Here is a 27828-nt window from a genome sequence, read left to right on the forward strand (position 1 = left end):
CATCATTTGTGAAGCACAGTTAAGTGAGATATGCCTGTATACACATCATAGAGGAAACCAAGTAATTAAAAAGGACAGGAGCTAGAAGGGTTGAGGGAAGAAAAGGAAGAGACTATTAGAAGATTAAACTTCCAGGAATAACGGAATTTTCCTTTGTGTCTTCATGGGTACGAAATGGTAACATCTCAATGGTTTTGATTTCTGAATGAAAATGTATAACTTTTTGGAATTAAAAAAAAAGTCTAAATCAATATTCTGCATCAGCTACTATCTGTTTGGCTCTTTGATCCTAAAATAATTCCTTCATGTTCACTATTTAGTGGATAACACAAAAGGAGAAGGCTGCCATGAGGACTACCTGCACAGTGACTTCCTTGATGCTGTTTTAAAGTTTCATTTCTTGTCAATTGCATTATGAATATAAAAAGAGTACTAGTTTAAAGAGGAAGGGAACTTTTCAATCAGATTTCTCTTCCTGTGACTCAGTTTTCATATAAAAGCAACTGGAAGGCTTCCCTGGTGGCACGGTGGTTGAGAATCCGCCTGCCAATGCGGGGACATGGGTTCGATCCCTGGTCTGGGAAGATCCCACGTGCCGCGGAGCAACTAAGCCCATGTGCCACAACTACTGAGCCCACGCTCTTAGAGCGCATGCTCTGCAGCAAGAGAAGCCACTGCAATGAGAAGCCCACATGCAGCAATGAAGACCCAACACAGCCAAAAAAATAAAGAAAAAAAAAGCAACTGGGAATACTACTTCTGTATGGGGCATGTGTAAAAATTTTAATGGATTCTTTGTTCCTAAACGCCAAAATTCTAAATTTTTTTCTCTCAATGGACTTGAAGTCATTTGATGATGTGAAGTTATGATGATACTGTCTCTTCAACAGTATCCATCCCTTAAACATTTATAGTGGGTCAACACTGTGCTAGAAGTCAGAGACACTCCAGGAACTCCTAATACCTATATAGAAGGTACTATAGAAATGATGTGAAAGCACAGGATTCCAGAGACCAGATTTGACAATGTTTAAGCCTCCAGCGTGGGGACAAGATCGCCGAGATGACTCTGAAACTGCGTTTCCAGATGGAGAAGAAACGCTTACTGACCTGAGTCCTAGCTATGAAGGGCTCCATCCCTCCTCTTCTGTTCTCTTCCCCTAGGGAAGGGCAGAATGGTGGGAAGACAGCCGGTGGAGTGTAGGGACTGTCACTTTTGTAGTCTGAAGAGGTCAGCTTCTCTAGAATAGAGCGCTGTAAACCAGCCCGGACCCCCACCCCCTCCAGAAATTAGGCAGATCCCAAACCATTCGCACCAGCTCCCAGAATAAAGTCGGCCCAGCTCAGCCGAGTGGTCTGAGCTCACTGCTACCGCGCGAGCAGTAGGAGTTCCGTATGAGCCTTAAGAGATCTTCACTAAAGAGCGTGTGCAATTGGTAGCTTCAGCCTATCAACAAAAATAAGAAATCAAGCTAAACCTCTGCTTGCCCTCAGGAGTCCCTCCAGTCTGAGAGTTGGGCAGGCCTGAAGGCTCGGACTGCTTGCCAAGGCAGTAAGGATACTTGAGTCCTCGCCTAAGAAACAGTCTAGCCACTGCAGCCTCTGGACGTATCCCTCCGGGAGGCACCACCCCTTGCGGCCCCGGTGGAGCGGTTTGGCGCCAGCACAGTCCACTGCTGCGTTAGTCCTCCTGCTGTAGAGCAGTGGGGCTTTCCTGGCCAGGTCACTCATGTATTCTCTGCGGATCCCAGAATCCACACATTTTCCCAGGAAAACTGGGTAACTGTTCTGTCCTTTGGGCTTCTCTTCAATTGCTATTAGAAGTGTCTGGTGACCTCTAGTCTCCAGTACTATGAAACAGACTTGCCATTTGGTGCCTGGAGACTTGGTGAGATTTCCAGCTGGATCTCACCACTTGGTTTCCTCGGACTAATCGTGAGCCTTTCCAAGCCACAATTTTTCTTGACTATAGAGTGCACTTAGTAGGACCTTTCTTGACGTGATTGTGAAATTAAAATGATGTTAAACTTTTGAGAAGACTTCCCGGCAATAGTGTCCTGTGAAAATCAATAGTTTACTATGTAGTATGCACTATTCTAGAGATATAAGTTCACAAGAGACCTTAGGACTCCTGTTATCTCAACCCTTTTAATTTACAGCTAAGCATACTTAAGCTCAAAGAGGTTAAATGATTATCCCAATTCCATATCATCAATAAAAGGTAGATCTTGGATCAAATGCCAGCAATTCTTCAGTTACTTAAGCTACTGTGCCTTTCACTGTTCACTAGGAAACCTTTTCAAAGAATGTTAAAGTTCTAAATCATTTGCCAATTAATTTTAATATTTGGTGAAAGACACCTGTACACATGACTCAGGGTGGTCTGTATTCTAAGTTGTAGAACCTAAGAAGATGAACAAAAACATACTATAGTGTTACCTTTTTTACTGGATCACATAGTTTTTCAGGCTAGTGTACAGTATTCAATAGATATTAGGATTTAGTCAGTTAATTTGGTAGGCATTCCTGACAGGATCTGCCTGACTCTGATAACTTGGCCTACATAGGATTGCTGATGACAAGACTCCCAGTTCACCCTGACCCAGTGATTGATTATAAAAGTTCGTTGACATTAGGTAGAAATATATGCTGTTTTCATAAAAACTGATCTGAGCTCAGGCATCCTGGTTCTTAACCACTAAACTCTTATTCTTAAGACTGCGTATTTTGCTCACTCTGCTTGAAACACTTACCAACCTCCCTGCCCCATCCCCTGTCAAGTTACTTCAGTTTATTCGGGACAAAGATTAAAACTTCTCTGGAATGCCTCCCCTGACTCTTCCCCAGGGTTGGGCTTAACTATCCCCATGGCACAATTTGAGCTTTATATTATCCAGATGAAAAAACCCTAGACTTTTAGGAGTAGCTCAAACCCCAACATGAAGTCGTTAATTTGGACAGACTGATTTCACTGTCCCTAAAAGACGATGTACTCAACTACACATTTTTATAAGCAATTCCTCCTGTCTGTAAACTATTTTGGCCTTTTTACCTATTGAAATTCCATCTAAAGTCCAAGTTTAAAACCCCTTCTGATATATTCATCATACTCAAAGTATATCCAAAATTTAATTATTTCTCTTGCCTCCACTGCTAACATTATGTTAACACCTTATCTTTCTTAGGCATTGCTAAAATACTTTCTAATTGGAATTTCTGCTTTGGCTCTAGCCGCTACCTTCATTTAATTCTTAACACAGCATTCACAGTGACCCTGTTAAAATTTAAATTTAGACCATGTCGCTTAAAATCTTCTAATGGCTTTTTATATTATCTTTAAACTCATTTTTTTAGTGACTGTGTTTTCCAGGGCACACTGATGAAGTGAAAAATAAATCCAACAATTAAAAAAGGAAACTGAGGACTTCCCTGGTGGCGTAGTGGATGAGACTCTGTGCTCCCAGTGCAGGGGGCCTGGGTTCGATCCCTGGTCAGGGAACTAGATCCCACATGCATGCCACAACTAAGAGTTCACATGCCACAACTAAGGAGACCACATGCTGCAACCGAGGAGCCCGTGAGCCACAACTAAGGAGCCTGCCTGCCACAACTAAGACCCGGCACAACCAAATAAATAATATTAAAAAAAAAAAAAAAAAGGAAACTGCCTCCTACTATCAAAACTCATTGACACCACCTCATTGTCTTGTCTACTATATGGCTTCATGACCTCCGTTCTTGCTCTTTCTCTTCCCCTCACTCTACAAAATATCCAGTCTCTGGATATCCAGTCACTGTTGTTGAAGTCTTTTCCAAATGACATACTGTTGTTCCTTTGTTTAAGATTCTTTAATGTCTCTCCATGACCAATAGAAATTTTTTAGCTTGGCACAAGAAGTCCTTCATGATCTGGCCATCCTCTAACCTCACCTTTCGCCTTTATATTTTATAATCCAACAGTGTGAAGTACTTAGCTTTGACATTGTTGTCAGGTACTTTGACATTACTTGTAGCTTGCTGTATACATCATGTAATTTCATTATTCCATTTCTTTGCACAAAATATACCTTCTGCCTCCTATCTTTTCTTTTTTTTTTTTTCTCGGTACGCTGGCCTCTCACAGTTGTGGCCTCTCCCGTTGCGGAGCACAGGCTCCGGACACGCAGGCTCAGCGGCCATGGCTCACGGGCCTAGCCGCTCCGCGGCATGTGGGATCTTCCCGGACCGGGGCAAGAACCCTTGTCCCCCGCATCGGCAGGCGGACTCTCAACCAGTGCGCCGCCAGGGAAGCCCCTGCCTCCTATCTTTTAACCCAATAACTGAATATAGAAAATCATTATAAAAATTACCTAAAATAGGGCTTCCCTGGCGGCGCAGTGGTTGAGAGTCCGCCTGCCGATGCAGGGGACATGGGTTCGTGCCCCGGTCTGGGAAGATCCCACATGCCGCGGAGCGGCTGGGCCCGTGAGCCATGGCTGCTGAGCCTGCGCATCCGGAGCCTGTGCTCCGCAACAGGAGAGGCCACAACAGTGAGAGGCCCGCGTACCACAAAAAAAAAAAAAAAAAAAAAAAATTACCTAAAATAATTGAAAACTTCATACATAAGTACATTTATGGCAATTCAATTCATGATATAAAAATTAAAACAGTCTAAATCCCCAATAATATAGCGGTAAGTATTATGGTACAGCCACACAATGGAATGTCATGTAATCATTAACACTTTAAATAAGTTGTATGTAAAATTTTATTTTTTTTTGAAAATAAGACACCAATAAAAATATAAAAAATACAGAAAAGCATGAAGAACATAAAGATGACCAAAGATCCTCTCAAAGAAACCCACTAATAACATTTTTGTATATATCCAATGTTTTCCCCATGGAAATATCTGTATAAATATAAATAGAATCTTATCCCACAGAGTTCTATATTTTGTACTCTAAACACCATAAGTATATTCTTATTATAACATTCTTGGAAAATATAAGTTTTAATGACTGCATAAAATTACATCATATAAATGAACCATAATTTATATGACCTTTCCCCTATTTACGGGGGAGGGCAGCATAAAAATATTTTAATAAATATCTTGAACATTTATCTGTGTATGTGTTCTAATGTGGTTCAGAATGCTTAGCCCACCACTTTCTGGAGAAACCTATTTGAACATCAGCCCTTACAACCATGTTATATGCCTTATCACTTCATCCCTGGGCATGTCTGAAAGCACCAGAGTGAACATCTGATACAAAGCTAGCCAATCCAAAGGCTTACCAGTAGTCTATAGTTTGGCCTGGCCTCAAAGACTTGTCAGGAGGTAGTAATTATAAGTTGAGCCAATCATCTTCCCCTACTCAGAAATCTAAACAGAGACCCAGAAGTTACAAGTTAGTGGTGGGCAATAAAATTGAAAAAATATATTCAAGGATGTGGTGGCAATTATAAGCATGTACAGAGTGAGTAAACAGGAGGTCAATCTGTAGAGAGGAGAGGATAACCAAAGAGAAACAAAAGTTCTTGAAAGAGTAGCCTCCTTGTCTAATGGCTTTCTACAGCAAATTCTCATATTGAAGCTTCTGTCCTTGTGTTTTTTCTTTTTTGGTGAGATTTTAAAACATAATGTTATATAACTCAATTTTTATATGAAATAACTTAAGTGGATCTCTGTTCTTTGCAAATAGAACTACCCTAATAACACAACAATGTAAAGCAATTATACTCCATTAAAGATGTTTAAAAAAAAAATGAAGTACCCTAATAGAGTGTAACTCTATTTCCACAGGATATACACTAGATATGAAATCACTATAGGACAAAGAGTAATAACAATTTTAAGGCTTATAACTGGCCAAATAGCTTTTCCAAAGCATGTCAATTTACCCTCAACATAGTGTGTAAGTATCAATCATTCTGTACTCTCGCTGAAAATAGCTATTACAATTTTTGTTAATGACAGTGGTATTTTCATTGCTTTAATCTGATGTCCTTTGCTATTTTTTAAAGTAGGTGTCAATCTCTTGTATTAACTTATAAAAGTTCATAACTATCCTAATCAGGGCAAATATTTTCCCTGTTGTCTTGACTTCCACATGTTCTTAACCTATAGTTAAATTTTTTTTAATGTGGTCAAATTCCTAGGTATTTTTTCTGAGTTCTTCCATTTCATCAAACTCTCAAAAAATGCATGTGTGTTTTCAACCATGTAAAAACCCACTTTGGTGAATTTTAAACATTTTATGTTTAAAATGGAAGAACCTCCTCTAAAAGAAAAAAAAGAGAGAAACAAATCTTGTGCTAATCTTGAACATGAATCAGAAAAGATGGATGGGGTTAAGTTGTGGCTTTGTTTTTGATGAACCAGCCTTCATGAAACCATATGGAGGTTCATGGAACACAGCTTGAAAACCTGTGCTTTAATCAATATATATTAGATCAGTATATATGATATAGATCATGAGACGAAAGCCTAATTCTATTTTTCACAAAAGAGTTGAATAATTTTCTCAGCACCATTTACTGAGTAATCCTTCTATTCATAAATCTTTTATCATATGTAAAGTATTTAAGCATATCTACTTAATGTTTTATATATATATGTAATCTATATACTGGTTTATTTTTAAGCTATTTAGTAATAACTGAGCATTCTGAACATTTTTTCAAATGTACAATCAAGTTCTCAATATTTTAACTTCAATATATCATTTATTATATGTTAGGGCAATCTCATTAATCTTTCTTATAATTATCTTTGCTCTTCTCCAATATCTGTTTTTCTTAAAAGACTTTAGAATACTTTTTTCAATTTCACATCTCATTGGGATTTTGATGAGATTGGAAATAAATCTATAATTTAAGAACATCCCCTCTATACAAGTCCCCTTTTATTTTCAATTAAATGTTTTTTCATTATTTTCATTCTACATTTTTGCTATTTGTTCCTTTTAATTTTAGTATTTCAAACCCTTTTTTTGCACCCATTGTATTTTTCTGATTATTACAAGAGTTTAGGAAACTATTGGTTTTTATATTATTACCCACCTTAATGGGTTTAATTAGTTCATTTTTAATTAACCTTTAAAAGCATATTGTAGGCATGCTTTTGTTTGCCTAATAAACATTTGCCTATTCTTTTATATCAATAAATCAATATTGAGCAATCAATCAATTGAAAATTGGTCAATTGACCAATATCATTTTGCTTTAATCTTTTCTGTTGTAATAGCATATAAGTAAACTTTTAATTCAATCAAGGGTTTTCAAAACTTTTTAAGGGGAGATTTAACCTATTTTGATAAATTTGATTTCCTCTCATCTTAATCCATGTTCTCTCATTTTTTAGATCATCTTTTGTTTTTCTTTTCTGTCTTTTGCTATAGGGACTGAATATTCATTGCTTTTATCTTCTCTGTTTTAAAAGAAATATGTTTTTAGTTATTTTAGTTGCAATTTCTAACTTTGTAAAAAAATATTTAGACCTTTATTTCTAGAGTTGTTAAAGTCAAGAAGAAAATGTAATGAATCCATGCTATTTAAGGTCAGAGATGTAGCACACTTTCTTTTGCTGTCCTTCCCTTATCTGGTTGCCAGATTTAGCAAATAAAAACACAGGGTGCTGTTAAGTTTGAATTTATATGAACAAATAATTTCTTAGTATAAGTTCCATGTAATATTTGGGACATACTTATACTAAAAAATTATCATTGTATATCTGAAAATCAAACCTAACTGGGTGTCCTGGATTTTATCTGATAACCCTACTTTCCCATCCAGACTTTAACATATAATGCTTTTACACTCAACATTTGTATATTAAATATTTTCTTGTACAACTATTTAATATTTTTGAAGTTTTGTAAACAAATTAACAATTATTCAAGACTTAACTGCATGTTTAACTGATTTTAGTGTTTGTTACCAGTTCTTTTACACTACGACTTCCACATTCTTGAGCTCTCTTTAAGAAAGGTACATATTTGATATGTTTTCTGTTTTCTTGCTTATCTAATTTGTTACCTACAAATGTAAAAGACAATTTAGTTGATAAGATAAACTACGGGCGATAACAGATTTTTCAGCCTCACAATTCTAAAGGTGTTATTCTGTTGTCTTTTGACAATTACTGTTGCAGAGGTCTTTATCCATTTTCCCTCTTTGGTTTTTTAGAAAACCAGAATTTTTCCACACCTCCTAGTGTCTGAACCTATGAATAAATGTGGAAAACTGGGAAGGGGAATGGGTGAGAGTGTATTATGGTAACCTCATAGTGCAGCACCCCGCAATAAAAGGCTGGTTCTTGAGTTTTCTGGGTGATAGAAATAACATCTCTAAGATACCCTATCTTGGATAAGGGTCATACACTGTTTTCTGAATTTACTGGCTCTTTAGTTAGTTCTTCAGCACTTGAGAACTTGTTGTCTACCAGTTTGAGTTTCAAGTTTTGTGTGTTTTCATTTTTTTTCTGTAGCTTCTTAGGGACTTTACAGGTGAGTCAAGATGCTATTTCATTTATAGCTAGCCAATTTCAATTCAAACCAAAATATAAGAAAATATTTTGAAGTCAGTGAAAATATAAAATTGAACATACAGTATGACTTCCTGCACATGAAAATGCACAGGAAAAAAGGCTTAGAATGAAACAGGATGAAAAGTTTTCTTCTTGACTCTTCTGTATATTTTATAATGACTATGCATAATATTCATTGTAGAAAAAGAAAATACACTTTAATTTAAAATATCCTTCTAAGGATCTCCTCTTGAAGCAAATGATTCTTAGTAGGAACTAGGGGAAACTGTAAATGTTGCTTGGGATTATTTGGGTTATTTATAGAATTTTCTTCCCAGCAGCATTTACTGGGCTTAAGGTGAAGCTTTGATTAAAGCTGTTATAACTAAATGAACAGAATTATAAGGTTTTTCTTCTGCGATTACTGTGAAGATGTGAATTCTGATCGAACCCCTTATAATACTCATGGCATTTATGAATTTTTTCTCCCATGTGGACTCTTTGATGAATTCGAAGAGCTGAGCTATGGCTGAAACCCTTACCACACTTAGCACATTGATAAGGCTTCTCTCCTGTGTGGACCCTCTGATGAATGTGAAGATTTGAGCTGTGACTAAAGCCCTTTCCACAATCATCACACTTATAGGGTTTTTCTCCTGTATGGACTCTCTGATGAATGAGAAGATGTGAACGCTGACTGAAGCCCTTCCCACACCGTTCACATTTATAGGGTTTCTCTCCAGTATGTACTCTTTGGTGAGTGTGAAGTTTGGAACTCTTGCTGAAGCCCTTCCCACATTCATGACAAGTATAGGGCTTCTCCCCTGTATGGACCCTCTGATGAATGCGAAGATCTGAGCTGTGACTAAAGTCCTTCCCACAGTCGTCACATTTGTAAGGCTTCTCTCCTGTATGCACCCTCTGATGGATTTGAAGATTTGAGCGCTGGGTAAAGCCCTTACCACAGTCATCACATTTATAGGACTTTTCTCCCGTGTGGACTAACTGATGAATTCGAAGATTTGAACTCTGACTGAAGCCCTTACCACACTCATCACACTTATATGGTTTTTCTCCTGTGTGGACTCTCTGATGAACATGAAGTACTGAACTCCGACTAAAACTCTTACCACACTGATCACACTTAAAAGGCTTCTCTCCTATGTGAAGTCTCTGGTGAATGTGAAGTAATGAATTTCTACTGAGGTCCTTATTACACTGCAGTCTATAGAGTTTCTCTTCTGTGTGGACTCTTTGATGACAGTGAAGACTGGAGATCTGACTGAAGCTCTTACTACACACATTACATATATAAGGTACCTCCCCTGGACGGACTCTCTGATGAGAGTGAACACCGAAGCTCTGACTAAAGTTACTGGCAACTTCATTACATCTGTACAGCTTCTTACCTATGTGGATTCTTGGATGTCTATATAGGTCTGATCTCTGAGTGAAGCATGCTGTGCTGATGGAGCATGGATAGAACTTTTCTCCAAGTTGATTTCTCTTGTAAACACATTGTGAGTTCCAATAATAACTTTCTTTACATTTATTACATCCACAGTATTTCTCTTCCACAGAGCCTTTCAGCAGGTCATTTTGGCATATCTCCCCAATGTACTCTGGAAGGGCTTCCTCTCCTGGGATATAAGAATGCTGACCTATGAGCTTCTGTTCTCTTTCCACAGAGAGATTTTTCCTGGATATGCCAACATAGTATCCACGTCCTTGAAAGCCACGTGAATCACTCACATAGATTTCTCTACCATTGTCTTCAGTGTGTTTTGTTTCTAAGGATTGACAAGGTATAAACTTCATATATTTTAAGTTCCTGGGAATTTTGCCTTCAAAAGTCAGTTCATAGTTCCCAAACCCTGGTACTTGTGTGAAGAGTATTAACCATTCTTGATAGTGAGAAAGGTGTTGCTGCTTTAGGTCTTTGGAATCTATACCTTGAACCATTTCCACATAGTTTTGACTATCATATATTTGAGTGCTGGCATTCCTCCAGCCTTGCCAGCAGGAAAGATGTTCATGTTCAAAATACCTGAATCTTTCTTCTTGGAGTCTGTAGCTCTCTTTCCAGTTTCCTAGAAAAATAAGCAGATAATCCAGTGGTAAGATGAAAGCTGTGCTTAAAAATTTCCAAGTATCTCAATCAACAAGCTCCAGAATTACAGGAATATATGTGCGGGTGCAAGTGGGAAAGAAGTGTTATGACTTAGGCTGCTCCATATTTGGGTGTGGAATTCGTTTGTTTTTTCATTCATAGATGTATTCATTCATTCAGCAAACATATCTTGAGCATCTACTACTTACCAGGTACTGTTAGAAATAAAAGAGAAAGTCTGACTGGTTTCATGGAAATAGTCTTAAAGACTGAGATTTAATTAGATTACTCTATTTGGGACATTATTATAAGAAATAAAATACTGTTTCTATTTTTCTGTTCTAAAATAGTGTAGTAGATTGTGGGAAAAAACTACTTTATCTACATCTTTGGGTGTTCCCCTTACACACTGACTCTAGGCTTGGCTATATAATTCGTTTTGGCCACTAGGACAAAAGTGAGACAAGCAGAGATTCGAAAAGTGCTCGTGCATTGGGGCTTGGCCTCTCTTGCTGGTTTTGAAAGTCCTGTGATCACCACCATGTAAATGAGCCTGGGCTGGCCTCCTTGAAGAGAGACATATGGTCAATACAGGCCTGTTATAACACTGATACTGACCAACTGCCATTCAGGCTGTCCAGCTTCATCTTAGACCCTCCAGCCCCAATCAAGTCAGTCCATGATAGAAGATCCATCTAACCAACTAGAATCATGAAAAATAACACAGTTTGTTTTAAGTCACTAAGTTTGGGGTAGTTTGTTATACAGCAAAAGCTAACTTACAAATAGAACATGAAGAGAGAACAAATTGAGGACTGCACAAAATTATGGGCGGAAATCTGTGCTTTAAGTGTAATCCAGAAAATAAATAAGAATCACAAATACCTATTAATTACATAGCCAAAATGTTTTGGAAGATATCTTGCTTTCTTTATCTTCTATTTGTCATGTGATTTAAGACCCATTTTTGAGAATGTTTCTTCTACCTCAATAGAGCACCCTAATAAAGAACCAAAATACTCAACAAAACTGGTCCCAGAATAAACTAACCTTATTCCCTAAGAGTTGGGATAATTTACCTACTGACGTGACATTTGTGTAGTTCTCCCACATGACCTCTCTGTAGAGCTTTTTTTGAGAAGAATCCAAGAATTTCCACTCCTCCCAAGTAAAATTAACAGTCACATCTTCAAATGTTACTGCCATCTGGTCGAAGATCAGGCTTTCCAGGAAGAAGAAATCTAAGTGAGAAGATGGACAAAGAAAAAGACATTCAGCAGGTAACATAAGTGGTAAACCAAAAAGAAAAAGAAATAACTCCAATAATAAAGAAAAACAAGAAAGGTAAGAGGAGACATAATAAGAGGTCAAGTAGTTAAATAATGTATCCAATCACTGAACACCATCACCATCATAAGAAACATTTATATAGCATTTGTCTGCTAACCACTGGGCCAAGTACTCTTCACATATATTTCAAGTAATCCTCACAGCAATCCTATGTTGTAGATACTATTATTATCCTCATTTTACACATTAGTAATAATGGTTGAAAAAGATTAATTCCCAAGATCATGGACCTGGAGGTACTGCAGCTAGGACCCAGGTCTACATACTCTGGACCAGAACTATCTGCCAACTGTAACAATACTGCTTCATGTTGCTTATATTATTGCTTCATGAGTGATCATTTTAGACTGTTTACTTCCCACTGTGAGATGAGGAATTAGATTACCACCCGTACCTCCACTCCTCATTCTCCTATAGCATTATCACTAATTTTCTGGTTAAATCAATAAGCAGTGCTTATATAATTTTGAATATGATTATATACCGTTTTTTGTGGGGGGAATTACCTGTTTAATTTTTACTTAATAAATTTACTGTCCTCAATTTTTTGATTTTTCAAAAGGCTTTATATAATCTATTTTATCAAGTGTCTCATCCCCTCGCCTACCCCTTTTATTTTGGAAAAGTCCATCATCCTGCTCCAGTCAGGGCCGGCTACTCTTTAGTGCTCCATTTCAAGACCATATGACTCTTCTTCTTTTGTGATTTACTCCATTAATTGGGAGGCACATAACAACATGAGTTCAATCAAGCCTGTGAATGTTAAGCCTATGGCCATCGAAAAAAGCAAAGGTGAGAAACAGGCGAGGTTTTCTTCAAAGGAGAATATCCAAACACGGTTACTAGGAAAGATTCCCAAGAATCATATGAATCACTGTATGCCTTAAGTCTTTATTACTATCTCTCATAAGTGGCTGGGTGTAGAATTCGAGAGTGAAAAGAATTTTTCTCAAAACTGCTTCACTGTTTATAAGCTTTTAGTGTTGCTAAGACTGATTTAAAGAACAAACAAACTGTAATTCCTTTGTGGGCAACTTTTTCTTTCCTCTCTGGAAATATTTTAGGGTCTTCTTTTGTGGCTGGCCCTCTGCCCCAAATGGTGTATGGATTTGAGCCTCTCCAAAGTTCACAGGGCTCATCAGTTCCTTTCTTGTCTGTATTACCCTGCTGAGTATTCTAGGATGTAACATCTTCAGCCCTGTGTGGCTCTTACCACTATTCCTGCTGTTGCCATCCAGGATTTTGTTGAAATTTCTCATTTGCTGACGGCTCTTCGGCTTCATCATTGTAAGTTCATAAATTTCTTGGTTTTTTATTATATATATGCAGTTTTAGAAAGTAGAAGAGATAAATGCATGTATTCTAACTGTCTAAAAATATTTTAGTAGAAAGAATAGATCATAAGTTGGTTATGTGACAAATTCATTTTATTTCTTTGATGACACATTCTCAACTGTAAAGTTCAATTTAAAATGTTCAGTAAATACTAAGAATAAAAGAAATAGTACTTTTGGACTTCCCTGGTGGTGCAGTGACTGGGAGTCCTCCTGCCAATGCAGGGGACACGGGTTCGAGCCTTGGTCCAGGAGGATCCCACATGCCACGGAGCAGCTAAGCCCACAAGCCACAACTACTGAAGCCCACGTGCCTAGAGCACATGCTTCGCAACAAGAGAAGCCACTGCAATGAGAAGCCTGTGCACCGCAACGAAGAGTAGCCCCAGCTCACCACAACTAGAGCAAGCCCGCGCGCAGCGACGAAGACCCAATGCAGCCAAAGATAAATAAATAAATAAATTTATATTTTTAAAAAGGGGAGAGATAGTACTTTTAAGGAGATTACAATAAAATGGAAGGAAACGACTATCATCATCATCATACAAATATAATCATAGCAGCAGCTAAATATTATCTAGCAGTTATGTGACGAAGGCTTTGTTATCTCATTTACCATCACAACAATCCTGTAAGGTATTATTATCAACACTAAAGGAATGAGGAAACTAACATTTAGCAAGATTAAGTAACTTTTACAAGGTCATGTAGTTACAAAGTAGTGGTTTTTAAACCCAGGCCTACGAACTAAGTGAAAGAAAAGTTAAAAACAACTTGTGAAGGTTTGTAAATCAAGATTTCCACATACAGCCATATCGTGTTAATACATAAGGGCAAAAGGAAGATGTACTGAAATATTCAAGGAAACAGCTACTGTCTCCGAAATAAATAAATCCATGCCTAAAAAATGAAACATTAATTAGAAATACGAATTCAAGAATGAGAAAATTCAGTGCTGTTTATTTTTAAATGTTTATAAATGTTAAAAACTATAAAGATAGTAAGTCTACTTTAACACATATGAATGGATAAATCAAATAAGAAAATTGGGCTCCTCAGAAGCTGAAAACCTGGTGTCAGTGTGAAAAATAAATGAACTCGTTGGTTCTTCATTTTTTAAAAAGTACAGTAAAATAAAACCCAGTCTGTTGTTATTGCTTTTGATTGTCATTTTAACAAAGATTTAGGAATTTATTTTTTAAAATATACTAGAGATTAAGAGCCTTGTTTTTTTTTAATTGAAAGTAAGTCCATAAAAATAACAATGCTGAAGTAATGTAAGTAAAAATTAAGTCTACCCTCCCCAAATAATTTAAGAAATAACCACTATAGTTTTCACTGTGTCCTTTCGGACCTTTTTTCATACATACATACCCCACTAATGTTTTTTTCATAACACAGACATGATAATTCTGCAGTCTGCTTTTTTCACATAATATATAGTATACAACTTCCTGTTTCAGTACATATAGGCCTATGTTATTCGTGGTGATTTTAAAATATGTCCAGAAATTATTTGATACCTTTCCCTTCAAAAGGTGGAGCCTAATTCCCCACCCCTTGAATGTGGCCTGGGTTAGGGACTTACATCTGATGAACAGGAAGAAAAAGCAGAAGGGGAAGCAATGGTGTGCAGCTTTCAAGACTAGCTCATAAAAGGCACTGCAGCTTCCTCCATGCTTTTTTTCTTGGATCAGTCACTCTAGGAGAAGCTACCTAACACACTGTATGAATAGTTAGGCAGCCCTACAGAGAGGCCCATGTGGTGAGGAACTGAGGCCTTCTGTCCTCAGTGAGAAATGAGGCATCTGCCAACAGCCATGTGAGTGAACCATCTTAGAAAGTGGATCCTCCAGCCCCAGTGAAGGCTTCCAATGAACTGTAGTCCTGCTGACAGCTTGACTGCAACCTTGTGTGAAACCCTGAGCCAGAACCACACTGCTATACTGTTCCCAGATTCCTGACCCTTAGAAACTGAGATAATAAATGTTTGTTGTTTTAAGCTGCTACATATAATTTATTATGCAGAAATAGATGGTTAATGTATTGTTGTAAAAGTTGCATAGCATTTCGTGTTATGATGTTCCAAAATTTAACTGTTCCCATACTGATGAAGATTATTTCCAGTTTTCTGGCTATCATAATACAGCAGTGAACAACTCTCTTAAATACACCATTGAACACTCATAATATTTCTAGAAGATACATTTCCAGAATTAGAACCACCAGGCATGTGCATTTCAGTTTACTAAAAAACACTGTAAAACTTTGAAAATATTTTTAAAAATTTGTTAAAAATATTTTCCCCAAGTAGAAAGTTAAAAGCGGAATACCTACATTCAAAATTAGTAGGTACAAGTCTATAGAGGAAAAAAATTATAGAAAGCATAAGTAAAATTATTAATAGACAAAAGGATACTAAAACAGTTTTAAAATATAGAGGCATAGGGCTTCCCTGGTGGCGCAGTGGTTGAGAGTCCGCCTGCCGATGCAGGGGACGCGGGTTTGTGCCCCGGTCTGGGAAGATCCCACGTGCCGCGGAGCGGCTGGGCCCGTGAGCCATGGCTGCTGAGCCTGCGCGTCCGGAGCCTGTGCTCCGTAACGGGAGAGGCCACAACAGTGAGAGGCCTGCGTACTGCAAAAAAATATATATAGATATAGATAGATAGATATATCTATCTATCTATCTATCTATATATATATATAGATATAGGCATATTGCTTAGAAGACACTCCAAACTACTGAATTCTAGAAGATTAAAAATGAAAGGACAGGCTAATCTATAACAGAAAAATATAGACAAAAATAAAGTAGGTTTTGTAATATTAATATTACATAAGGTAAAATCAAAGGAAAAAGTATTACCCTAGATTAACAGAGTAATTTTATGAGAAATGAAATTATTGCTCTTGGTGTACCACCCACCAGAATTAAGATTTTGTCAGAATTGCTCCAAGACTGTATATCAGAAGGTGGGGGGGTGAGGGGAGATGGGGACCATATGATAGCAAAAATAACAGTAATTATAATAAATGAATAGCTTAATCTCACAGATTAAAAGACACAGATTTGTAGGTTAAAAAAATAAGATTCAACGTGGTTTAGAAGAGACACACTAAAAAGAAAAAAAACATGGGAATAAAAGGATGGAAAAACATATTCCACACAAATATGAACCAAAAGAAGGCTGTAATAACAAACTTAACTTCAGCTGGGATAAAATTTATGGCAAAAAATTTGTAACTATGTGTGGTGATGGATGTTAACTAGACATATTGTGGTGATCATTTTACAATATATACAAATATAGAATCATGTTGTATACCTGAAACTAATATGTCAGTTATATCCCAATAAAAAATTTATGGCAAAAATATAAGGGACAAAAACACAGTTTTTTTTTCTGTATTAGTAAATAAATAGGAAGGCCAAAAAAATCCATTATAATTAAACTGCACCCACAAATAAAATGTCAAAATGTATTAAGTAACAACTATCATAAGTTCAAGGAGATATAATATATACACCATTGATTGTAATTACAGATATTAATACACTCCTCTCAGAAAATGATAGATCAAGCAAAACCAAGGAACTCAACAATATAAAGACTAAACACTACAATACTCGAGTTATTTTTTCTGTGTTGAATTCTATACTCCCGAAACACTAAATACACATTATTTTCATGAACCCACAATACTGTTAAAAGATTGACCATGTATTGGTCTATAAAAGAAATCTCAATAAATTCCAAATTATTAACATAATGCAGAATACATTCTCTAGATACAAGGTAATAAAATTAGGAACTATTAACAATGGAATTTAAAAATCCACACTTCTGGAACCCAAGTAACATATTAAATAGCCCTTGAATTTAAAAGGAAAATATAATGATAATTAAGAAAAATTGAATTGAATAATAATAATTATACATCAAAAATTTCAAGACCCAGATAAATAAGTACTAAAAGGAAATAAGAATGGCTACATATAATCAACCTAAGCATTCAACTCAGAAGCTCAGAAAACAAAAACCCTCCTCCTCTAAAAAAAAAGAGCAAACTTCAAAAAAGAAGGATAAAGCTGAAAGTCAAAGGGGCAATAAACAAATAGATGATGTGGAAATGCATAAGGCCAAAAGATGCTCTCAAAAATTTAATGTCAAAAAAAAATTTAATAAGTCAGATCTCTGCAAGTCTAATTTTTTTTGAAAAGATGATTATAAACAAAATACTGGACAAAATGAGGAAATAACCACAGACATAAGACTTAAAATAATACAAGAGCATTATGAACTATATGCAAATATACTTGAACATCTATATAAAAGTACAAATTCCTAGTAAAGTACACAATGCCAATATAAAATGCCAAAATAGATTTTAAGAGTAATATAAAATTACAGACCAGTAAGTATTAAAGGGAACTGAAATGGCAGCCAAGATTCTTTCTCCCTCCCCCAAAATCAAAGGCCCAAAGAGTTTTACAGTTGAGTTCTAGCAAATGTTCAATTAACAGTTAATTACTATTACAATCAAATTATTTTAGAAAATAGAAAGTGAAAATTACTAGCTCATTATATGGCCCAGTGTAATATTGACTACAAGACCTGATAAGAACAATACAAAAGAAAACTATAGGCCCATTTTTAAGTTTGATAGATATGTAAAAAATCCTAAATAGATATTAGCTAACTGAATTCAGATATGTATGAAAAAATGATAAAGCATAATTTATAATAGGAATGGAGGACAGTTCAACATAAGAAAATTAATCAACATAATTCACTATACTAATAGACTATAGAAGAAAACCACAATTATCTCAACTGATGCAGAAAAATTGTGTGATAAAGATCATAATGTTCACTGCCTATAAAGGTCTTAAAGAAACTTTTAGCCAACTAGAAATAAAAAGAAACTACCTAAATTGGTAAAGGTTATATATTGATACTAAGAATCTACATCAAACATTAAGCTTAATGGAGAAATTTTATACGTATTCCCTTTACGATGGTAACAAGATAAGAGTGCCCACCATCACCACTGCTTTCAAAATAGTGCTAAGGGTTCTGACAAATACTATAAGAAAAGAAAAAGAAATAAGAAGCTAAGGATTAGAAGAAAAAACATAAAATGTCATTATTTGCATATGTTATGGCAATCTACCTAGAAAAATAAGAGTATGTGGATAAACCATAAACTGATGAAAAAGCTCAGCAAAATTACCAGACACAATAAAGCAAAAGCATCACGGTATCAGCAATCAACTACCAGAAAACAAGATATCATTCACAACAGCAAAAAAACCCCAAAAAACAACTATCTTATAAAAAGATAGTTGTATCTTTGAAGACAACTTTCAAATTCCAATAAAGTAGAAAAAAAGATTATCTGAATAAAGGGAGAAGCATGCCTCCATGTTCTTGGATGAGATGACTCAAATTCAATATACCTCCAGTCAAATTTCTAGCTGGATTTTTTGAGGAACACGATATACTTTTTTCCCCTAAAGTTTATAGGGACGGAAAAGAAGTCCATAAAGACTTAAGTAAACCAAGCAGGAAGACTTGTTCTACTAGATACTGACATACCACCAAACTACAATAGTAAAATCAGAACAAACAGACCAGTAGAACAGAATTGAGGACTCAGAGCCTAAGCAATGTACGTGTTTATATATGAAAACTTATTAACAATAAAGATGGCATTAAAAATCAAAGAAGAGGGCTTCCCTGGTGGCACAGTGGTTGAGAGTCCGCCTGCCGATGCAGGGGACACGGGTTCGTGCCCCGGTCTGGGAAGATCCACATGCCGCGGAGCGGCTGGGCCTGTGAGCCATGGCCGCTGAGCCTGCGTGTCCGGAGCCTGTGCTCCACAACGGGAGAGGCCACAGCAGTGAGAGGCCTGCGTACCGGAAAAAAAAAAAAAAAAGAAGAAAGAATGGATTATTTATACTAGATGGTGGTGTGAAACTGATTAACTATATGAGAAAAAATAAAGCTGGATTCCAACTTGATATCATATACAATGGGACACTAGATGGATTAAACACTTAAACGTTAAAGGGAAAGTTATAGAGTTAGTAAAAGAAAATGTTAGGATTGAAAAACATTTACCATTGTTAAATGAATCCAAGGGCCAGTTCTTTGGGGGGAAAATATTAACAATAAAATAGATCAATCCCTGACTAGCTATAAAAGAAAAGAAAAAGGGGTGGGCACAAACAGAAAAAAGTTAGAAATGAGATTAGTGTAAAAGCAACAGATAAAAATTTAGTTGAACGTTAGGTGGGCACTTTCCACCATTCTTTAGAACATAAATCTGAAAATCTGAATGGGAAATGTATTTTTTCCTAGAAAACCATTTGATATAGCCCCAAGAAAAGGGAAAAATCCTGAACAGATCAGATATTTTGAAAGAAACTGGTCAAGTTATCAAAGAAATGTGACCTTCACAATAACAACCCAAAAGTTTCCTTAAATGAATTCTTTCAGATTTGCAAAGACCAGATTATGTGATTCTATTGAATTATTCCAAGGCATATAAAAGAATTATCAAAAAATTTAAGAAACTCAGGAAAACACTGAGACAGCAAAATCAGAAAACTACAGATCTATATTACTAATGAATATTGACATAAACTTCAGAAATAAAGTAAAATATAAGGCCAATAAAATGCAGCAACACCTGTATTTATAATCTACTGCCATACAACTAGTTACTTCAAAACTGAGTGGCTTAAAACAATAATTATTATCTTTCATGGTTTCTCTGGGTCAGAAATTCAGGGGTAGCTTGGCTGGGCAGTTCTGGTTTGGACCTCTCATGAGAGTTATGTTGAGCTGTCAGCTAGTGCTGCAGTCATCTAAAAGGCTTGACTGGGCTGGAGGATTCACTCCCAGGGTGGCTCACTCACATGGCTGGCAGGTTGGTTGTGATTGTTGATGGAAGGTGGAAGGTCTCAGTTTCTTTCTACTTGGTCCTTTCGTGTGGCTTGGGCTACCTCTCAACATGGTGGCAAGTTTCTTGAGAGAGGCAAGCAAAAACTGCATCCTATTAATGACTTAGTCTGGGAAGTCACATAGCATCACTTCAGCTGTACTCCATTGGCTGAGGCAAACACATGCCCCCAGCCAGATTTGAGAAAAGGGGACACAGATGACACCTTTTGGTGGGAAGAGTGAAAGTCACGTTGTAAGAAGAACATGAAGGATAGGATGAATTATAGGTATGACTATCTTTGGAAAACGTAATCTGCTATAATACCAAAGTATATTATAGCATGATGAAATGGTGGCTAATTCCAAAAGGCAAAGGAAGGTTCATAAGAGAAAATATATTAACTATAAGCCATCATAATTATGTCAAAAAAGAAAAGCCATATAATTATTTTAATCAGTGCCCAAAAGATCTCTCTTAAAATTCAACATTGATCCTTCATTTAAAACTACAAAGCAAGTTAGCAAAACAAAAATAAAGACAAGCAGATATATAGTTCAAATCAAAAGGTAAAACATTAAAGGCATTCCCATTAAAATTGGAAACAAGGATACTACAAATTCACTATTTTAAAACCATTAATATGAAAGCACTTACCAGTGCAAGAAGACAATATTATCTGTAGAGGGTATAATTGTTTTTCTGGGAAACTCAAGAAAATCAACTGAAAATTATGAGCAATTATAAGGGAGTTCAACATCCCAGAAATTCCACTACTAGGTTTGTACCCTAGAGAAACTTACACATGTATACCATAAGACATGTACAAGCACATTTAGAGTATAACTGCTATCACAGCAAAAAACTGGAAATAATTGAAAAGGCCCAACAACACTAGGTTGGATAAATAAGCTGTTTTTCATACTGTGAAATAGTACACAGCTGTGAAAATAAACTACAGCTACATGAATCAACATGGCTGCATTGTAAAAATCTAACATTATGCTAAAGTAGCCATTCACAGAATATATACAGTGATTCCATTTATCTAATGTTAAAAAATAGTCAAAAATGAACAATTTTGTTTAGAGATGCAGATATAGGTAGTTAAAACTACACACACACACACACACACACACACACACACACACACACACACACAGCTAAGGAATGCCAAACACAACATTTAAGATATCATTTGCCTCTCTAGGAGAAGTAGGAATGAAGTTGTGGGCTTATCAGAGGGCTTTTAAAAATATTTGCTGGTCTACATAGTGGGTATCCATGTTATTGTTGTATTTTAAAGTATACACATGTGTTTTCATATATTTTTGGTATTTTTTCTCACATCAAAATAAATACCTGATAGGTTTAAGATTTAAAATTTAAAGTATTAGAAACTATAAAAATAATTGAGGAAAATAAAATTAATTATGTATTAGATTTGGGGATAAGAAGAACTTTCAAAGCATAAAACTATACATATAAATAAAAAGAAGTAAGATTCACTTTATACAAATTTAAGTTATATAAATAAGAAGTCCTTAAAAGTAAAAGGCAGGGCTTCCCTGGTGGCGCAGTGGTTAAGAATCCGCCTGCCAGTGCAGGGGACACGGGTTCGAGCCCTGGTCCGGGAAGATCCCACATGCCGCGGAGCAACTAAGCCCGTGCGCCACAACTACTGAGCAGTGTGCCACAACTACTGAGCCCACGAGCCACAACTACTGAAGCTCACGCGCCTAGAGCCCGTGCTCCGCAACAAGAGAAGCCACTGCAATGAGAAGCCCACACACCACAACAAAGAGCAGCCCCCGCTCGCTGCAACTAGAGAAAGCCTGCGCGCAGCAACAAAGACACAACGCAGCCATAAATAAATAAATAAATAAAATTAATTTAAAAAAAAAAAAAAAAAAGTAAAAGGCAAATGATAACCTAAAGAAATATTTACAGCATATAACAAATGGCTTCCATATTTTACATACTGAGTAACTTCTATCAAATGGAAACAAAAAATTCAGTAGGAAAAAGGTAATTTGAGTCAAGTTATCAAAGAAGGAATGCAAATGACCAATAAATATATGTTGAAAGTGGTCAATCTCCACTTTATCTCCCTGATTATCCTTTTGTATTATGTCAGTATTCATATTGACATAATACAATCAACAGTAACACAATCATAGCAGGGGACTTTAACACCCCACTTTCACCAATGGACAGATCATCCAAAATGAAAATAAATAGGGAAACACAAGCTTTAAATGATACATTAAACAAGATGGACTTAATTGATATTTATAGGACATTCCATCCAAAAACAACAGAATACACATTATTTTCAAGTGCTCATGGAACATTCTCCAGGATAGATCATATCTTGGGTCACGAATCAAGGCTTGGTAAGTTTAAGAAAATTGAAATCGTATCGAGTATCTTTTCCGACCACAATGCTATGAGACTAGATATCAATTACAGAAAAAAACCTGTAAGAAATACAAACACATGAAGGCTAAACAACACACTACTTAATAACCAAGAGATGACTGAAGAAATCAAAGGGGAAATCAAAAATTACCTAGAAACATGACAATGAAAACACAACGACCCAAAACCTATGGGATGCAGCAAAAGCAGTTCTAAGAGGGAAGTTTATAGCAATACAATCCCACCTTAAGAAACAGGAAACATCTCAAATAAACAATCTAATCTTACACCTAAAGCAATAAGAGAAAGAAGAACAAAAAATCCCCAAAGTTAGCAGAAGGAAAGAAATCATAAAGATCAGATCAGAAATAAATGAAAAAGAAATGAAGGAAACGATAGCAAAGATCAATAAAACTAAAAGCTGGTTCTTTGAGAAGATAAAATTGATAAACCATTAGCCAGACTTATCAAGAAGAAAAGGGAGAAGACTCAAATCAATAGAATTAGAAATGAAAAAGGAGAAGTAACAACTGACACTGCAGAAATACAAAAGATCATGAGAGATTACTACAAGCAACTCTATGCCAATAAAATGGACAACCTGGAAGAAACGGACAAATTCTTAGAAATGCACAACCTGCCCAGACTGAATCAGGAAGAAATAGAAAATATGAACAGACCAATCACAAGCACTGAAATTGAAACTGTGATTAAAAATCTTCCAACAAACAAAAGCCCAGGACCAGATGGCTTCACAGGCAAATTCTATCAAACATTTAGAGAAGAGCTAACACCTATCCTTCTCAAACTCTTCCAAAATATAGCAGAGGGAGGAACACTCCCAAACTCATTCTATGAAGCCACCATCACTCTGATACCAAAACCAGAGAAGATTTCTCAAACAAAGAAAACTACAGGCCAATATCACTGAGGAACATAGATGCAAAAATATGTTAAATGAAAAAATTAAACATATAACAGCCATTCATACATTCAACAAATATTCACTGAGTGCTCACTATATGCCAGGCATAGTTCTATATACTAGGAACATTCCCTGCCCTCATGGAGCCTATCTGTCATGATTCAAATTTTTTTATAAATACTCATCTCTTTATATATGTATCTTAAATTTATGTTTGCATATTTGTACATATGTGTATGTATGCATACATACTAGTATTTGTACGGATTAGTGAGTATGTATGTATATTAAGTATTAAATAAAAGACTCTTAAGTATTGATAAATACATCAAAATGTTAATAATGGCTGTCTCTGGTTGATGTGCCGTGGACTCTGAGTGATACACAAGAATAAGTAACCAGTTAAACATTAATAGCCCTCCAGAGTATGGCCTGACCTTACACATTCATACTTACGTCTCTACTGCAACTAGCCCGGTTTCCTTATTTGTCCCCTTATATTCTGCCTGAGACTAAATGATGGTCTTCCTGTCTGGAACGATATCTTCCAATTCATAGTAATTTTTCAACTCTGAGTTCCTGTTCCTGTCTTTTACTTAAAAGTGCCACTCATTCCAGCACTGTTTAATGTATGATAACTTTAGAAATTCTTATTAACCTCATGTGGTTTGTTTCCCCAAGGTTAAGGAAAGACATTTTTGTATTTATTCATCTCGGGTCATCAAAAACAGTATGAATTATATAGTAGGCTTGAATGACTGGCTGACTGAATGAGTAATTTATGGGAAAAGACACTGGGCAGGAGGCAGGGGCTTGCTGCATAGGAGGCTTGAAAGCTTCCCCGGCAAAGAGGAATATGTTCTATTCAGTCTGGTCCATCCATCCCCGTGGCCACCTCCACTACTCCCGCTATCCATGGAGAAGTCTGGGGCATTTTATAAATGAGAAAAGACAATCCTACTCACCTGGAATCAGACTGTGAGGGAAATAGTGACCATTCCTTCCTCCTTTGTGCTCCTTTTTGGGGGAAGGGTGGAGTGTTGAGAAGGCTGAGCTGAGGGAGAAGAAAGGAGGAATGAACGATTGGGCATGACTTGAAATTCCCAAACTCACTACAATCCCCACGTACTAACTGAGTGTGACCCCCCAGATCTCCCAGACAGAGGTCAGAAAGAGCCCAAGAACATTTCTGTTCCCTTTCAAGCACTGGAAAGGAGAGCTGTACGAACTGGCACTCAGGACCTTATTTCTGACCATCTAGAAAAGTATGATTCTAGTTTGGGCATGAAAACACAGAATTTGATCTCACAGTTTAGTCCCTCCAGGAATGCAGATGCTTTCTATGTAATTTAACCTCTCTGAGCCTCAAAAATTTCCTAGTTTATTATTAACAAGAACAATTTTTTTAAAAGATTGGAAAAACAGCAGCACACTTAAATAGTTCTTTCTAAAAGTATATTTTAAAAATTTTGTTCAATCAGTTAAGTAGAAAGGTAAATTCCATCACCCTCTCCTACTTCTTACAACATAAATACTGGATTTACTATTAGATCAGACTACAGAGTCTTAGCAAAAGATCCCAGATCTAGGGCCCCCAGGACATGATCATAGTCTCAACTCTATCACCAACCACTTGTAGAACTTCGAAAAAGACCAAACTTCTAGACCTCGGAGGGCCTCACTTTCCTCACCTGTAAAATGGGGGCATGAGTCTTTGCCACCCTGATCCTCCCTTGCTGATCACAGGTCCCTGGGGAAAATGATAAACAGTTAAGAGCCCTCTTTCCCTAGAGAGAAAAATGCTTTATGGTGTCCCAGGAGCAGGACAGGTTTGGGCTCCCCCTATGCACCAAGGGCCGCCAGAGTTTGTACATCTGAAGCTCCGGATTCAGACGTATAAACGGTTCTCGCGGAGCTGGATCCCGGCGGCATCGGCTCCTGTCGCGGAAACACGCGCGGCCTCCGTTCCGCATCCAGGCCTCCGTTCCCCATCCAGACCTCCGCCCCAGCACCTCCCGGCCCCGAACACCCCGGCCCCAGGACCCAAGCTGCCACTGCCTCCTCTCTCCTTCCCCTTCTTCAGTTTAAACGTGGGGAGGGCGGCTGTGAAGAACCCACCTACACTGGTGTCCGAGATTTCAAAGCCGGAGCGGCTTCTCGGCCCCCCGCCCTCCCTCTTCTGCCTCTCTTCCTGCCACAGCTCTCCCCGCCCTTGTCCGCTTCTGGCTCGGTGCTCCCGAGAGTCCGCGTCACTTACGGAGCCTCTGGAGAGGGACGGGGACCGGCCCAAGTACTCCGTCTAAATAAACAATGGCCGCAGCCTCGCTTCACCAAAACCGAAGCCCCAGGCCTCGGAGTAGACATTCGGAGCGTTCCCATGGAGACGGGAGGAGGCGGGGCGGGAAAGGAAAACGCCGGAGGACGTGGCTCCTGATTGGCCAGAAAGAACGAGGTGAGACCTGGCCTTAAACCGTCAGCGTTCTGGGGTGGGAGGACCGTGTACTATGGCACTCTGAACCGAGGGTGGGGCTGAGCCTCCCAAGATACTAACGTTAATGGGACGGTTCTAGGTGTTTTTAGGGTCCCTGGGAAGGGGGATCAGGTCTGGGGATTCGGGGAAACAGTCACCCTAGGGGGCGAGGGGTGGTAACGCCTGCTGTCTCGCGCACTCGGCGGAATGGGCAACCCACTAGCTCTGGCTGTAGCGTCGTCTCTAAATTCGAGTCACACAGCCGCGAAGAGGGCTTTTCAAATTTCGTTTTATGGGGACCCGCTTCTCTCTTGCTAACTCGCTGGTCGGGTGGGGCTTTCCTCCTTGCTCTCTTCCTGCCAAGACCTAGGCTTCTCTGCTACCATCATTTTCTCTCACCTGGATTATTGTAATAGACTATTAACTGGTCCCTCGCTTCTGCTGTTGCTCCTCCATCCCCTTCATGAGGATCCTGGATGATTCTCTCAAAACATAATTGTGATTATTCACTTTGCTCAAAACCCTTACTTGGCTCCCTAGCTTATTCCTAAGTGAAAGCCAAAGTTCTCACAGTGACCTATATGGCCCTACATATAGGGCCATACTTTTCTCATCTAATTCCCTACCTCTCTGACTCCATATTTCATTATTCTGCTCCCTTTTGCCGTATTAGCCATTCTGGCCTAATTGTTGTTCTTTCAACTTGTCATGTTTGTTTCCACATCAGTCCCTTCTTACATTCATGAGTTGTGGGTGGACTCATCCACTGTTCTAGGTGCTGGGGATACACAGTGAACTAAATGGATAAAAATCTTTATCCACTATGGAGCCATCCTATTTGGTGGAGTGAAGTGGGATGGGGAGAGAGCATCAACAGCCAACGTACAAAATTATTTGTTGGGTGAGGAATTCAAGATGCAAAAAACAGAAAAATATAATTCAAATTGTGTAACTCAGTGTGTGTGTGTGTGTTTGTGTATGTTATTGTGAGTATAATTATACAAGCATGGAGAAAAAATGCAAAAGGATACATTCCGGATAGTTGATGTACTTCATGTGGTTCATTTATTGGGAGATCACTGTGAGTAAAGATAGGAAGAAAATTGAGGGCCTATAAGTCTCTCAGACTCTTAGTAAAAAAGGAATTTCATGACTTTTACCTGTGTGCTTGTGGGAGATAAGGGAAATCACAAGCTTTCTTATTTGACAAACCTCCAAGCATTTTACCTTCTAGTAACACAGAGATGTCATTTATAATATTATTATCAGAAGAACAAGGACTACAATCACTCAGAATTCATGTTAGATGTTAAAGGTTACTTTCACAAGGCATTGCAATACTTTCAAAAGTCCAGGTATCTTATAGGAGTACTCCATACAACTAACACTTTCAAGTGCAATATAAGCAGAAATAGAACAAGATGGTAGCATTATGAATATCTATGCAGATCTCCTTATTGCACAGCAAAACAAGATGGATATTCTTTACTGATTTCCACTTTTCACCTTGTTAGATTAGTTTTATGAAGAAGAATGGTGTCTCTCCTTCCAGTTGCAAGGGCTTGTGGAGACATCTATAAATTTTTTTCAGAAATGCCTTTTCCCTAGTAGTTGTTAATTAATAAGACTTGCATTTCAATATTATTATTAGCTTTTCAAGGAAAAAAGGCATGGCGCTTGCTTCAGCAGCACATATACTAAGGAAAAAAAAAAGGAAAGAAGGCATGGAAAATTAAATTTTACCAAAAGTAATAGAGA

At 37.4% G+C, this 27828-nt stretch overlaps 1 protein-coding gene across 2 annotated transcripts; it reads right to left on the bottom strand.

Annotated features, from left to right (window-relative positions):
• Positions 1–8575: 8575 nt before the first annotated feature.
• On the bottom strand, positions 8576–25972 carry ZNF214 (zinc finger protein 214). Of its 2 annotated transcripts, none has more exons than XM_082629248.1 (5): positions 25858–25972; positions 25292–25350; positions 24566–24654; positions 11702–11863; positions 8576–10602 (listed from the first exon to the last, which is right to left on the bottom strand). In XM_082629248.1, exons 2-5 carry the CDS (start codon positions 25306–25308, stop codon positions 8912–8914), a joined length of 1959 nt encoding a protein of 652 aa, XP_082485374.1. In that variant the 5' UTR covers positions 25309–25350; positions 25858–25972; the 3' UTR covers positions 8576–8911. The 2 variants fall into 2 exon arrangements, with proteins under 2 accessions (XP_082485374.1, XP_082485373.1); XM_082629247.1 differs by having other exon boundaries at positions 25451–25972.
• Positions 25973–27828: the final 1856 nt, after the last annotated feature.

This window comes from Mesoplodon mirus, assembly GCF_964341445.2.
Source record: "Mesoplodon mirus genome assembly, chromosome: 7".
Taxonomy (NCBI): domain Eukaryota; kingdom Metazoa; phylum Chordata; class Mammalia; order Artiodactyla; family Ziphiidae; genus Mesoplodon; species Mesoplodon mirus.

Excerpts from the sequence above, each read along its gene's own strand:
- ZNF214 (XM_082629247.1), bottom strand. The coding sequence starts at position 25,573 with ATGCGGAACGGAGGCCGCGCGTGTTTCCGCGACAGGAGCCGATGCCGC. Across the intron at positions 25,351-25,450 it reads ACAAACTCTGGCGGCCCTTG|GGACCTGTGATCAGCAAGGG; the intron begins GTGCATAGGGGG and ends CATTTTCCCCAG. Across the intron at positions 10,603-11,701 it reads CACAAATGTCACGTCAGTAG|GAAACTGGAAAGAGAGCTAC; the intron begins GTAAATTATCCC and ends TTATTTTTCTAG.